Source organism: Lactuca virosa, chromosome 7 (genome assembly GCF_052849685.1).
Source record: "Lactuca virosa cultivar CGN04683 chromosome 7, Lactuca_virosa_CGN04683_v6, whole genome shotgun sequence".
Lineage (NCBI taxonomy): Eukaryota > Viridiplantae > Streptophyta > Magnoliopsida > Asterales > Asteraceae > Lactuca > Lactuca virosa.
In genome coordinates, this window is record NC_136432.1 from 94,473,773 (window position 1) to 94,490,142 (window position 16,370).

Below are 16,370 nucleotides of genomic sequence, written 5' to 3' on the forward strand. Positions count from 1 at the left end.
TTTAGGATATATCCAGGGGCAACCATTGTTGCTCACAATCTTCTTTTCTTGACATGTAGCAGATCATGCCTCCGAAGAAACGTAACCAACCCACCAGTAAGACACCAATCCTCCAGATGGACTCAGCTACGTTCCAAGCTACTGTCACAGCAGCTGTAGCAGCCGCCCTAGCTGTTCTTAACGCTAACAACACAAATGTAGGTGGAAGTGTGAATGGCAATCCGAATCTTGGTGCTAACCAATCTCAACAAAAAGTGCCTACTAGAAAGGACACACCTGATCTCCAACCTAACATCCTAAAACGAAAGTTCAAAGGGAGTTGTTCAACCCAAAGACCTACTGAGAGGCAACGAATTGGGACAGTCAGTACCCCAGTCAGCCCTACTGTTCCAACCCCAACCACACCCTACTTGGGAAATCTCCCGCACTGCAGCAAATGCAACTACTATCATCATGGGGTCTGTCGAGTGCTGCATTGCACCAGATGCAACAGGAAGGGGGACACCTCCAGCAGATGTAGGACCCTAGTCGAGTTCGTCACTCTGAATGCCAATGTTGGGGCTAGTCCAACCTGTTACCTCTGTGGTAGTGGAGGACATTTCAAAACAAATTGTCCAAGGGCTAGGGATGACAAGGAAGCTCGCTTCGCGAAGACCCCGACTCAACATATCCCTTCCACTACCGATGCTAGCATAGTTCAAGTGTGCAGTGTATGTGGCAAAAAGGGACATTTCAAAAGAGACTGCCCAACAGAGAAGAACAACGGGGGAGCAGGAGGAGTCTGACCTCAGAGAATGAGGAATTATTAAAGAACCCTGCTATGTTTTGGTACGTTTTCGAAAACCCCAATAATTGTACATAACTGTGATTACTTTCTCGTCCAAATTAAATCGCGACATTCCTATAAGATTTGAAGCTCTAATAAGTAAATTATGATAGCTTAGTGAATACGTTAGAGTCAGTTGTAGTTATACATGACTTGTATACACCAAGCGATTATATGAAGATCTAGTAGGAACCATTTCATAAAAAGTTCATAATTTCGAAGTATCAGAACCCTCGTACTTGTGGTACCCCCCAATTTCGAATCAAACACATCAAACACCAGAGACATTCACCCAGGGGCACCAATGTGCTAGCAAAACGATCCTCCCGGACTAACTGGACGCGCGATTCTACGACACCATCCTGTCTAGCTCGACTGAGTCTATGTTATACCAAACCCTTTGTCTTAAATTGTTCGATCGCGAAACTCCTGTCGCTCGTGACAACAACCAGATGCGAACTTCAAAGAATTCATCTCTCTTCAAAATCCGAAAGTATTCATACGAAGAGTATCATCCGCAAAGAGAAGGACAAAGTAAGAGAACCATCCGGACAATTGAAGATGTGTGATGGGACACACATCTACCCTTAAGTGAACTTTCTTGCAATAACGGTGACCTTCCCAGTATCGAGGTTGCACCGTTCGAAGCCCTCTATAGCCATAAGTACAGACCTCATCTGTGCTGGGCTGAAGTGGGCGACACACAACTAGACAAGAGTCGAGTCCCCGACAGCACTCTCACGAGTCTTGAAATCATCCGAGAGACGGCAGAAAAGATCGTGCGAAAGGGCTACGCCGATGAGAGACAAAAACCATTGAAGTTCCAGATAGGTGGACGTGTCCTTTTGCAGGTCACACCCTGGAAAAGCCCGATACGCTTCGCAAGGCGTTGAAAGCTAAAAACCAGAATACGTTGGATCGTCCAAGATCCTTGCTAGGATCGGTCCCGTAGCGTACAAACTCCATTTACCTCGAGCACTTAGCAGCGTTCATCCCATCTTCCTTGTGTCGAACCAAATAAGTGTCCCTCCGATGAGGCACTTGTGGCTCCCCTCGACGAGATCGAGCTAGACGCAAGTCTACGTTTCGTGGAGGAACCTGTCGAAATCATGGACCGAGAAGTCAAACGCACGAAGCAGAGCCGCATCCCGATAGTGAAGGTTCGCTGGAATGCCAAGCGGGGACCTGAATACACTTGGGAGCGCGAAGATCATATGAAACAGAAATATCTGCATCTCTTTCCTAATCCATGATTTGTATTCTATGTTCGACTTTCGGGACGAAATTCCCTCTAACGGGGGGATGATGTGACAACCCGAAACTTTGTCCGTTTCCGTTACGCGATTTCCGTTAATAAAATTTCAAATTCGTTAACTCTTCCGTCAAAATTCTTGGTTTTGAAAATAATCTAGTTATATATAATTAAATTATTTGCAAGTCGGAACCAAAAATCACGCGGAAACCCGAATATCTCGAAAAATCAATCATTTCCGGTCTAAGTGAGGTTACGACCGTAAACGTGTTTACGGCCGTAAACTCGTTTACGACCGTAAACCCGTTTAGCTTAACGCCTGAAGAACGTTATAAAGGTCTCTCGGTCATATCAAGTATGGTTATATGACTCGCAAATAAGTATAAACTAATTTTGTTTACGGACTCTACTCTTCATTTGTTTTATTTTGAGCAATAAAACTACTTTTATATATACAGATAACATTCAGGGATTTCTAAACTGGTCTCTCTACCTCTAGGACGGATAACATGTTTTCTAAAAGCTGATGGTTTATCTTCTACTAATAGATACTCTTTTAACTCTACCTTTCATAAGAAAATATAGGATTTTCTTGAGGAATACTTTTCAAAAGAATCAAAGAACATTTTTCTCTAAAAACTAAATGCTTATGAACTCACCAGCTTTATGCTGATATTCTTTCAAAACTGCTTGTATTCTCAGGAAATTAGTAGACAGGTACTTCCAGGAGTTCGGAGAAGTCGAAGCGTTAGAGTCGCACCTTTCTATTTTACTTTTGATATGAACAAAACTATGTATTAAACAATGTAAACCTTTTTCACACATGTATTCAATGTCTGGTTGTGTTTACTATGCTTGTTATGATACAATTGTTGTGATACTACGCATGACGTCCTCCACCCCGGAACGATTCCGCCATCACGGTTTCGGGGTGTGACAGCATCTTTTAGTTACTAGAAATTAAGTTGTCACTGAATTTTGGTAATCCTACAAATTTAATGACTAATTATATGTGGTGGTCACTAACTCGGTCACTAAAACGCGAAAAAATTAAACTATTTTTGTTTCATATCATAACAACTATTTAGTGACTAAAAATAATTGTCACCATGTTAACTATATAGTGACTAAGAATAATGGTCAATATGTTAGAAGCTTAGTGACAAAAAAAGTGGTCACTGTATTGGAGGTTTAATGACCAAAAATAGTGGTTACTGACTGCTTTTATTTAAAACTACACGTCTACTCTTTAAATGGGGAAAAACAATTAGTGACCACCCAATAGTGGTCACTGGTGAATTATAAGAAAAAAAAAAACAATTAGTGACCATGAAACAGTGGTCACTGAATATATATATATATATATATATATATATATATATATATATATATATATATATATATTATAATTTTCAATTAATAAAAACTGAAATATTTTTAATTAATATTTTTTATTTTTGAAAATAATTACAGCTTTATTTTATTTTTATACATAATTTCGCAAAGACTGGTTACATTATTGACCGGTCCTTATCAAACATATTACTATTATAATATTTGGAAAAAGTTCGAAAAAATAAAAAGAAAAACACATTTAAAAAAATCGTTTGTATTTATATTTTGACTAAATAAGGAGACTTGACTAATTTTGACTAAATTATACTTATACAGATAATTTTTGTAAACACGATTAATTGGTTTAGAAGGTGTTTGACTTGTCTTTTTGAGAGACAAAAGTTCTTTTTGGAAAAGTTACAAAAAGTCAGATTTTCTAACTTTTCCAAAAAATCAGTTTTCCTTCTATCTAAAATCAAAAAGTAACTTTTAAAATGTTTTTACCAAACATATTTTGCCATCTATCTTTTGCAAAAAAGATTTTTTTGCCTCTAGACAACCCAAACACCCCTTCCCTTAAAAGGATAAACAAGGTTGACTAATTTTGACTACCAATAAAGAGTACTATGCCCTAGACTCAACACATCTCTTTTGCCCTAAATTGATACACAACAATCAACATCGCGCCGACCCATCGTCGTCGGGCCATTGTCGCTGGTCCATCGCCGCCGTTCCGTCACCGCCAGTCCATCGTCGCTCCATCACATCTCCTTCCAAGCATTCAGATACTCCGAGATAACCGCCCTCCATCGCTACAATGGCGTTACAAATTCATCATGTTTGCCGGCCGATTCCGCTGCCGCCGTCAACTGGATCACTGTCATCATGGCCGACTAAACAGTTTACCATCGGCATAGACGTTCACCGATCCGTTGCTTCAACCAAGTCGATCGATAGTAAAACCAGAAAAAACTTGAGGTCTTCGGTGAAGGTGAGATCGAGCCTGGAGATGTCCGGTCCAACGGTCGTTGTAGGTCAGGTTACTGAGGTTGATAAGGATACATTTTGGCCAATCGTTAATGCCGCCGGTGATAAGACCGTTGTTTTGGATATGTACACTCAATGGTAATTAATTAGCTCAATTATATTCTCCTTCATTTGCTATTATTTAATTCCGTGATTGCTTTTCTGAGGAGGTCAAATAGGGTATACTTCTCTTTTGTGATATCGAAACCCTAGACTTGGCTCCGTGGAGTGTTTGTTTATGGAATAAATCATCAGAATCAACAATTTACAAGTATCACAAAGGAAATTGGAAGTTAATGTCTTAATGAAAATTTTCATGTATGGAGGGCAGAGATTAAGGGATTAAGGGATAAATGTGTCTATATCAGTGTCATGTCAGGTAGTATCAAGAACTAACAAACTTTGCAAGAAATAGCAATGTACTTTTATTATATAGAATGCTGGAATAAAAAGAAATGAAAGTAAAATACTTAAAAAGAAGACCTTTTTTAGTGATGTAATTTGCTGATGACCAAGTTTTGTGAAACAGGATGCACTTGATGATGTGTTTCTTCAACTTCCTCATAAGCAATATAACACAGGCTGGGTTCTCTCTCAGGTATATATATATATATATATATATATATATATATATATATATATATATATATATATAGAAGCATCCTTTTATAAAATTTAGAATTAATGAATATCTGGTATTTTGTTCCATGTTTTTTTTTTCTGTAAATATATTTTAAGTTGATATTAATGGAAATCTCACTTTGGGGGATATTTTGGTAATTTTAACCACAGGTGGGAAAAGCTCATTTTGAATTGGTTGATTATCTAGAAGCTGAGCGTGCCTTTAGCAATGCCAGATTGGCTTCTCCTTATAGCTTAGAAGGAATGGATATTTATTCTACTGTTTTATATGTAAGTTCTCATTGGTATTATAACACTATAACTAAACCCCCAGAGGGCAAAATGGTAATTTTACATAATCTTTGGTCTCGTATGTTGTAGCACCTGATGAGGTTGAGTAATTTGGCACAAGAGCTAATATCAACGGATCGCTTAGCCCCTCAATCATGGTAACCATTTTTTTTAAAAAAATATAAGTGGTTGAGTTATCTCTTCTATAAGGACATATTTTTTATATTTTATTTACTTTTTTTTTTAAATATAAATGTGACAGGTGTGCAATGGGAAATTGCTTTAGTATGCAAAAAGACCATGAAACTGCTCTTAAGAACTTTCAACGTGCAGTACAACTGAATTCAAGATTTGCATATGCTCACACCCTTTGTGGTCATGAGTATGATTTTTTTGCTTTTTTTTTTATTTTTCAAATTTTGAAATTTGTTTTTTTGGATAGTAGGGGTAAAATGGTCATTTAGTCTCGTTCATACGCTTTATATTCATTCTAAACAAGAAACAGACCTTACGTATACAACACATTATCCAGACAAACATCACACTATCCATTCAGCCAACGACATAACGAAAAAAAATTAAACTCAATGTCCCGTTTGTGCAAAAGCCGAAAATGCCCTTACCCTCATTATAAAAAATATCCATAAAAGCTTGTCCTGTGACTCCTGTTCCATGTACAATTTACAAATGCACCCTTACATCACTTTTTTGATTTATCTTTGTTTACAGATATGTGGCATCGGAGGACTTTGAGAATGGAATAAAAAGTTACCAAAACGCCCTTCAAGTCGATGGAAGACATTATAACGCATGGTATGGCCTTACCATGATATATCTTCGCCAAGAAAAATACGAATTCTAAGAACATCACTTTCAAAAGGACAAAACTGTCATTTTATTGAATAAAGTTAATGATAATTAATGTTTCCTTAATCTGTGTGTTTTTTGTCTGTGGACAATAATTTTGGGACGGGTGGAATATAATTTCTACTAAATAAATTTATCCTTGAAGGAAACTTGCTAGATGCCTTTTATTATCATAATAAAATAAAAACTCGTACTTTTATTTATAACATAAAATTGAATAAGATAACGTGCGGTACATAGCAAAAACGATGTCAGTCATTTACTTTTATCCAACTGATAAGTCTTTTAACTATTTAGAATTATTACTTAACAAGTGAGTCGTGAGGGAAAAAGAGGGTAAAAAGGAGAGAGAAAGAAAGAGATTACAATTCCGATAGAAGAATTAGCGATATTTTCCGGCAGACAGGAGCAGGGGCTTGTTCTTCAATGGCGCCGTTTAGTTGCCGTCCTTCCTTGTCTCACCTTCATCTTCTACCTCAGGAGAAGAGCTTCTTCTTCATAGACATTTTTTTCTAAGCTCCTAACAAGAGGTACAAATCCCAGTTCAACTGTGGCTGGTGAAAGCAACTGTTCAACTGTGGCTGGTGAAAGCAGATCGAGAACCTCTACATCGCGACGGCGGTAGCCGGTGAAACCAGATCTGGTTGCCTTCTACTTTGGATTCGTAACGGGCGAAACCAGACCTGGTTGCCTTCTGATTCAGATCCGTAATAGGCGAAATCAGATCCGATGATAAACACGAGATCGAAAAGGAAACGAGAATGAGGTGATTTCCGACAAGGTAGTTTCCGACGAGGTACTTTTCAGGTGGAGGAAAATGAGAGGAAGGGGGAGCTGGTTCAGGAAGAGAATAGACAATTAGAAATCGTTCAGGACGGCATTTAACGAAGATTCGATGCGGTGACGGTCCGACGACGGCCGGTGGCGGTTGGGTGACGGCCGGCGATGGTCCGGCAGTCTTGGTTGAGCAGCTTCAAATGAGTCGTAATATTATGAAAAGTGATAAATATATTATGAGAAATTAAATATCATCCTACCTTTTAATCCTACCAATCCTTCTACCCATTTAAATGTTGACATGTGTCATATTAGTATCATAAAATATCATTAAATTTCATTAAATGAACATTAAATGTTACACATGTTATCATTTCATTGGGTAGGAGGATATGTAGGAACAAAAAGTAGGAGGATATTTAATTTCTCATATATTATATGGTTGGGGTGGGGGTATGATTGGGGTATTTCTTTGATTTTCTAAATAATATAAAAATTATTAACGAAATAATTGATTTTTTTATAAAAAAAGTGAGTGGTTAAGAAATTATAGAAGATATTATTTTATAGTTAATATCTTATTATTTTTTTCAACATGTATTTGTAAAAAATATAACAATATAGTTTTATTTTGCACAACATACAATATTAGTTTAGTTTAACATATACCAATTCTAATCAACCATGAAGTTGTCTAGTAGTTTGTCATGAAACATTATCTCAATGGCTTACCATTTAAAACAACTGATATAATATTGAAACATGGAATGATCCAAAGGTTAATGTAAAAGTGTGACCAATTTCGTATGATCAATGAAAACTCAACTTTCATCTCCAATGACTGGGCTCTATCTACTCACTAAAAAAACTAGTGACGTAACCTTTTACCGAAGCTCTGCAAAGATCTCGGAGCTCCGTCAAACAGATCCAAAATATATTTCTCAAGATCATCAGCAGTATACTTGATATATTTTTCACTAATTATATTGGCATATCTACCAACAAAAGTCCGAAAAGCTTGAATCACCTTAACCGAGATCGAGATTCTCAAATCCTCACAAAGTTGACTATTTGGAACCGACCATCCCGTTTGATTCCTGTAAATATCTTCAAAAGCAGTATAAAACGCCTGCAACCTTTCCCTAAGCACAATCTTCGAGGTTGTTTTTGAGCTTCCAGAACTATGTAGACTATCTTCTCGAAGCAAATTCAAAACTGATTGCCAGGTGTCCCGTTCATAACTCAACGCATATTGCTGAAATTTCCGATTCTGATTCCGAATCCAATCGTCTCCAACAATGTTTCTCATTTTTGAATTTTTCACTTTTTCTGCCATGTAACTGATGTTGTTCATCATAAAAAGATGGCCCAGTGCTTCATCTTTGTATAATTTTGACTCTTCCTCAAGTTTGGATTCTAGAATTGACATTAACGATTGGAAATGCAACGCCATTGGAGATAAAGATGAGTTTCCATTGATTGAATCGTCTCCCTGGCCTGGTGAAGATGAAGGATCCTCATTGCCTTGGTGGTCTTTCAGACACAAATTTAACGAGTCGCTGAAATCGGTTAGGACAATGATGTAATTCATCACGTAGCGTGTGAGATGGTGGATACCACCACCGGGAAACGCGATATTTGACGAATTAGCCCCTACTTTGTTCTTGAATTCGATAAACGTTGCCTTTACACAATCGCCCACCTCTGTCAAAACGTGGTGGTAATTTGATCTAATGTAAAATCCGTTTTCATCGGGGTACAAACTTTCAATATCCGGCATAAGATCCGATAAAACTTCATACATCTCAAGAATTCTAATAAGTTTTTCCGGTTGGTGGGGCCTGATCGTGATTGCTTCTGCAAAGTTCAAAAGCCGCAACATCGAAGCTTCTGAGGACTCAGTAAAACACATCGAACTGACCGACTCTCTCTGCCCGAATATCTGCTCGCATAAAAGCTTCTCACTAGCGAGGTACTCCCTAACGAACATCTTAATTGCCTTGATCCATCTTCTAATCTTGGAGTTTAACCCAATCCATTCCATTTTTATAACATCTTCGATGCTTATTTTTTCGATTTCGAGAGAAAATAAACAATCATCTAATGAGTCTTTTCGGACGCTAATGAATGTTTGAGAACATTCCCAACCGTAATTGGAATCAAACATGAAATTAGCAATTCCTTTCAGGTCCACAATCGCCAGCGGATGGATTAAATCCATTATAAAAACTTCAGCTCCATGGCTTATGGTGCTGTCCCCGAATGAAAGCATGGAATTCTCGTCTACACTATCATCTTCACTGAAAAGGAAAGAAAATTGTTCAGAATGGTCTGGCTCAAAGTTTTGACGATTATGAAAAAGGATATGGCGGAATTTCTCTTCGATCCTCGCCATTGATGTTTGGATAAGAGTATTAACGTTTCTCAATAGAGTGTTAACGTCTTTTGTCAAATTCAAACTCTCCAAGACCTCTGATAATCTTCGTGCTTCATCGACTGCTTTAAAATACTCTTTAGCTTGTTCGGGATCAGAATCCCATATCTTGAATTCATCACGTTCCCAACTCATGATCTTCTTTTGAATTAAATTGATTTGTTCTTTGATGTCACTGAGTTCTTCATATTCTTCGGTATGTTCATCTTCAGTTACAACGATATTTGGCATGGAATTCATTCGGGTGCGTAGATCGACCAAGATTTTCCTTGTTGAATTTGTGATTTCCTTGTTGGAATCCAGTGCCATGAGAATAAGATTGGCAGCAGCGATTAGATTCTCTTCTTCAAGTATTTCCATCTTGGGGTTAGATGGAACCTGGATTGTTGTGTCTCTAAATGTAGATGATGTGGCAGATTTCATCGTCTCCCCAAGCATGCTTGATGTGGACTCCAAAGGTTTATCTCCAAAAGATGATTTTGACATCTCTGGGATCTTGTAAATTTCCTCCTATTTTTTTTTCATAAACACCAGAGCCAGATCAGCAAAACCCAAATAATTATTACACCTACTATAACCAAATAATCAACAGCAATGAAAATTTATCGTAATAAAGTACTAGAAAACAAATTTACCAATTCAGGACCATGGATGATGCATCTAACAGTTTGCAACTCTGTAAATGATGGATTCATCTGCTTTGGTCGACCTGTCTTTCTCCATCCACGTACCTCTGTAACAATGTCTCATAACATGAACTTTCTCTATATGTAGTATAAATCTAATTACAATTTCCCATAATTAGTTTCACAAGAGGGACATACCTGTATAGTCAATGGTGTCACCAACAAGGATTCTGAACCAATCAGGACTTGGTCTGCCAACTTCCACTGACTCAAAGAAATCTTGGCGACAAAGATAATAAGCTCCTGTGCTTAGTTCAAATTCAGAAAAATCTCCCATTTTATTTTCCAAGGATTCCTCAGCTACGTTATCATCAGCGTAGACAAGGCTCACACCACATTCGTGTACTTCCAATCCACTTATCACAACGATAGAAACATTAACTATATCTCCAATGTCCAATGTGTTTCCAATTGGCCAATAGCTTAACCATATACCAACTTTACCAAATTCAGGCTTTCCGAAGACTTTTGGGTTGTACAACAAATCAACACCATTGCTCGTACTGATTTTACAAAACCATGACCAATAATCACCTGATATTGTATAACTGAAAGTTACATCAAGTCCTTTCAGCTTCCTATTCATGGGACACGAAGGCACCTCAAAGGACAAATACGATTCTTGTGATACATACCCAGACGTCATGTTTGGATCCTTTATGTCTGGCATAGATGTGCTCATTATATCGAATTCATACAACATCTGTAACACACAAGCACTAGAATTCAGTCACATATAATCAGTAAGTCGATGTGCTGTGTGTGCTTGAATAAAAAACAACAAACCTGAAGAGAAAAACTCCTCCCTATGGTGAGCTCGTCATCACCAACAAGGCACATCTCATGATTTTGATATTCTTTTAGCCACTTCATGTGTCCCAAATCATTTTCTTCAAGTTTGGCTACAGGCACCAATTTGATAAAGCCTTCGATTTCACACAAACTTATACAGCCTTCATAGCCAAACTCTTGCAATGTGAATCGATGTGATTGGAAACTTATTTTCTCCAGTGACTTACAGTAGTATACATACAATTCTGCAAGTGTACTTGGAAGACACAGAAGCCATTTAAGTCTTGAACATAAACTCAAGTCAAGGACCCGAAGATTTTTAAGATGATCATAACAAGGCAGAAACTCAAATAAACTATTGCCTAAATTCAAGTACTGCAAAGATATTTGAACACTGAAAGTCAGAGGAAAAGATTCGGTACACTCAAGATTGCAGTCCTTGAGGAATAACCGATGTAATGAAAGTGGGAAGGAAAAGGTCGGCTTTTTAGAAACTTCTCCACCAGAAGTAGAAGCTTCTACCCCTACAAACAGATGTGTTTGCAGTTTTTTACACCCTGTCATGTTCAGCAGTGCAAGACCTGTCAAGTCTCCAATGGAATCACAAGCACGAACCAGACTTTGACAGTTCCAGAGAATTAAAGTCTCAAGATGAGGGATCCGGGACATGTTGTGGATTTCGATTAGTTTGTGTGAGTCTTTAAGATTTAGAATCTGCAGGGATTGAAGACCCTGTTGCAAAAGTAACAAGATTTATGTATCACTCGATGTATGCATAAAGCCCACTATAAATTGAGAAGCCAATTAGATAAGAAACATAAAGAGGATATAGAATTGCCTACCATGGGCGGTTCAAATACTTCCAAGAGGCTATAGCTCATATCTAAGGCCACCAAGTTCCCCATGAATAAATCAGAAGGTATGGTTCTTAAATGGAATCCAAGCCAACATAGCCATCTTATATCTTCTGAAATATTCACATACGACCCGCTGAGTTGCACAAAATTTAGCTGTAGTAATTTAAGTTTATCCATATTTTGAAGTGCATCTGTCTTGAGATTTGATGACTGCAAATGTAGCATTGAGAGGTATAGTAAGCAGAAATATATCCACCAAACATTCCCTACATATTAGGATTCTATTTCTTAAGTACCAACCGAGAATCTCCATGTAGTAAATGGTTGTGTGCAAATTGGGGTTCTGAATGAATTACTAATATTGAACTGGAAATGAGACATATTGTCAGTAAATTGGGGACCTTGAGCAATCTAGAAAAGGGGTGATTTAGATCTGGAGTAAACATTCATTGCAGGGAAAAAATCAGCAATGGATACTCTTTTTCACTAGATCTTATACATACACACATGCGTGCCCATGCCCACACACCCCCAAATCCAGAGATCCTGTTCACTAGATCTTAGACTAGTGTCAAAGCCGAATCCAAAGAAGTTATTTGTGTGGGTCTAACCAGACCCAATACATAGAAATATTTCCAGAAATTGTCCTTTTGTAATTAGGTGGTTGTTAACAAAGCATGTATATAGCTATGGCTAAGGTGGTGTTTGTTTTAGAAGAGGTAAATGTCTTCAGTCTTTTTCCATGTCTGTGGCATAAGATGTGAACTGAAAGTCTTTTTCCATGTCATTAGTCTTCATATAAAAAATTCCTAAATATATTAAAATTAGGTTTATATAAAAAATGTATATTAAAATTAGGTTTATATAAAAAATTCCTAAATATATTAAAGTAGCAAAACATATTAAAAAAATGGGCCTGTATTGGAATCAAACTAAGGTGGATTAGTAAAAACCGTTGCACCCTCACCAACTAAACTAAAATAGGATCGTTTCTTAATGTGGTCTACGTAATTTATATAATAGAAATTACTCATGGAAAGAAAAAAAAAAAAAAAAAAAAAACTCTACTTAATTTGTATAATATAAATTACTCATAGAAAAAAAGAAAAACAAATAAAAACTCATGGGCGCGTTAGGGGGAAGAATCAAACACTGGTGTATAAACATTCAAGAGTTGCGCCCATAACCAACTGCACTAGAACACTTATGTTAAAAAAACATAAATAACATTATATATAATATATATTTATTTAGTTAATAGGATGATTTTCAGGCCCTATTTTTTTCCGGGGCCCTGTTCGGTCGAACATCTTGAACTCCCCTAGGGCGGGCCCTGATCAAACATCCCATATAATGCATTGTACCTTTACTTAGTTTTATTCTAAGAGTTAACAACATCAGAGTACCCATGGATACATTAAAAGAAAGATATCCAACAATTATGATCCGCTAAAAAAATCTGCATTCATTACATGTAAGAACAGACATTAGTTTTTACTTGTGTATTAATTACCTTTAATGCATACTTTTCTTCCTTTAACATTTGCATGTCAAGTGATAGACCTTCCATTGTTTTTGAACCCTAAACAGAAAAAAGGTCAAAACTGTAGAATTTTAGATGAAACGTGAGGGTGCTCAAGGGAAGATAAGCTTCAACATACACATGTATAGGAAGCTTCTCACCTTTCCTTTTCGCAGAACATCATAAGAATCCTTATTAAACCAGACTCTACTACGTTTTGCAGGATCTTTGGGTGATTCTTGATGGACTATTGTTCTCCCCATCTCTTGAAGCAATGGGTGCATCATTAGTTTTTTGTTTGGAGAAACAGACAGAAGGCATCGGTTGATTAATATTTTGATCCCCGATACTGCAGAGTAATCATGCTCCAATATCTTTACCACATAATCTATGTCTTTGCCAACAAAGAAACAAGCAATATGCAAAAACAACTCTTTGTTAGATTCATGTGGCAAAGAGTTGAAGCTCCTGATAAGTACACGTTGAATTCCAACATCAATATCCCTTCCCAATAAGCTCAATGTACTTTTCCAAAATAGGATACTATTATCCTGTGCTAGAGAGGAACCCAACACCTCAAGAGCCAACGGATTTCCTTCACAATACTGCAACACCTGCTTTGCAAGCTCCTCATAACCTTCCATCAGAGTTTTAACTCCAAAGGCATGTCGACTTAAAAGCTCTAATGATTCATCATCATCTAGTAATTTCATTTGGTACTCTTGACACTTCCAAGATCTGGACTCAAACCATTTACCTATACCATTTTCCCTAGTTGTTATAATAATCTTACTTTGTGTGTTAATATCACCGCATCCAAGTAAAGCTACCAACTGGCTCGGTTCAACAATGTCATCAAGAACAATAAGCGCCTTCTTCACTTGTAAGGCCTCTTCAATCTTGAATGTACCTTGACAAACACTGGGTATTTTTCTCTTCTTTCCGCCTGAAATATCTGCAAAAAGTTTTTCTTGTATCTGAAGCAAATCATGTGGTTCTTTACATCTACTTCCAATGTCTTCGACAATGCTAATGCTTTCAAAATTTTGGCAATTTGAGTACACTATATACCGGGCCAACGTCGTCTTCCCGCTTCCTCCCATGCCACAAATTGCCAAAAATTCTGCATCGGATCCATTTAACCAGGAATGGATGTCCTTGTATCGAGTGGCCATCCCTGTTAAGTTGTTTGGAAGATGGACTTCTTTGCGGTCCAGTTTATTGTATATAGTGCTAACAATTTCCTTTAGAAACTCTGTTTCAGGCCTGGAACAACAAAAGAAAATGAACAAGTTCATGGGATTATACTACTGATACATTTTTAAATTTGATTCCCTTTAAAGTTCCACAAAGAAGATCAAAGTTCAGTAAAACCTGATCAAAGTATTTACAATAGCGTAGAAGATTTTTTCACTTATTTTAATTAACAAATAAATTTTAAATGCAAATTAAATCAAACTAAAACAAATATTGATAGATTAAACAAGATTATGTAATTCAAATCTCTTATTTAGACTTCGTTAAAGGCTAGTATACAGTAAATTGGAGGACTACATTCTTTTCGAGAAAGAACCAAAAACTTACTTTGTAGCTCTGGTCAAGAGTCAAACTTGTAGATGGTGTATCTAGAAAAAGCATTAAGCTGTTGACTTGTTGACATAATAGGAGGAAATCATCAGAGTATATTTTTTTGCTTTCTCCTAATACTTAATTAAATTAATAAAAAAAAAAAAAATTATCCTTCCCCTGCTTGTTCGTGATTACATTTTTTTCATTTACTTTTTATTGAATTACATTTTCACCAACTCCTCCGAACTTCTCTATGAAACAAAGATCCCTTAAAAGATAAAAGTTATTGCCATATTTATCCACAAAAAATTGACCGAATCATGAATTTGAAATAGAGACCAAAATTTGGTAGAGGTTAGTCAAAATTATTGGATAAAGTTACCACAGTTAAAAATGGATTTCAGTAAAGATTAAATTAAGAAGAAATAAACAAGCATACCCGCATAAAACCATGCCGGCCAAATCAGCAACTTCCTTAAGAGCTTTCTTCCACAGGTTCACATTGTGATTTGTCCACCTTGAAGAGGCTTGGACTTCGATTGCGAAGGTTTCATTTTGATTCCTCACGTCAGAAGGATCAATGTGATAAAAAACTGGTAGAACGAAATGACTGCACTCCCTTCTTTGTGCGAGGATCAACAGAAGCTCATCTAGGCACCAAGTGGACGTTGCATAGTTTTTTGACAATACAACTATGGAAGCCCTAGATTCCTTAACCGCACTCTCAATCTCTGGCTTCAAGCGCTCACCTCTGTTGATTTCTTCGTTATCCCTAAAAGTACCGATTCCTGCTCGCTTTAATGCGTCATAAAGATGATCTGTAAAAGAATCACGGGTATCTTCGCCTCTAAAACTTAGAAAAACGTCATATCTATAAGCATTAGCGGAAGTTGTAATACTAGAGGAAGAACAGGAAGCCATTACAATTAGATCTGGGAGGATGGAGATGAACTAATGAAGTCTTGGTCTACCTATATGAATATATAATGCCAGAAACAATTCTCGTTATAGTCAAAAAGAAAAAATTCCAATAATGCAAAATGATACCCCACTGAACGATATTTCTAAGAAATTTATTCGTGATGTGAGCTTTTTCAATTATTTTTTATATTGACAAAAACAAATATATTTAAAAATTGTCGATCACTCAAATATTATCCAATACTTTAAAATAAATAAAATACATATTTTATATATTTTATAATAGATTAATAGTAGTAAAATTTACCATCAAACTTAACGACATTTAGGTCTCGTTTGTTTTTCTACAAAAGTACTTTTTGAGCACTTTTCCCTTCTAGCGAGTAGACGTTTCGCAAGTGCATGTCTTCTTCCGCAAACATGAAAAAAGACAAAAGACATTTAACCACTTCCAAAACAAACAACATCTTAGTAAAAAAAGCCAAATTATCAACTAACACTACAAAAATTTAGGAAACAGCGGCGACCCTATAGGAACGACATTAGGAAGACTAGGGACACCAAGTTGTACGTGTTTAGAGTCGTCACTATTGC

The 16,370-nt window shown here is 36.8% G+C and overlaps 2 protein-coding genes across 2 annotated transcripts; one reads left to right on the forward strand and one right to left on the reverse strand.

Annotated features, from left to right (window-relative positions):
- The first annotated feature begins 4,036 nt into the window (after positions 1–4,036).
- LOC145123521 (cell division cycle protein 27 homolog B-like) lies at positions 4,037–6,284 on the forward strand. The gene is made up of 6 exons (XM_079058732.1): positions 4,037–4,538; positions 4,969–5,037; positions 5,232–5,351; positions 5,442–5,509; positions 5,614–5,733; positions 6,081–6,284. The coding sequence occupies exons 1-6, from the start codon at positions 4,536–4,538 to the stop codon at positions 6,211–6,213; spliced, it is 513 nt and encodes a 170-aa protein (XP_078914858.1). The 5' UTR covers positions 4,037–4,535; the 3' UTR covers positions 6,214–6,284.
- A 1,412-nt stretch (positions 6,285–7,696) lies between these two features.
- Positions 7,697–15,815, reverse strand: LOC145124826 (uncharacterized). The gene is made up of 8 exons (XM_079060290.1): positions 15,295–15,815; positions 13,448–14,552; positions 13,278–13,346; positions 11,750–11,974; positions 10,902–11,639; positions 10,254–10,818; positions 10,065–10,162; positions 7,697–9,939 (listed from the first exon to the last, which is right to left on the reverse strand). Exons 1-8 carry the CDS (start codon positions 15,774–15,776, stop codon positions 7,864–7,866), a joined length of 5,358 nt encoding a protein of 1,785 aa, XP_078916416.1. The 5' UTR covers positions 15,777–15,815; the 3' UTR covers positions 7,697–7,863.
- Positions 15,816–16,370: the final 555 nt, after the last annotated feature.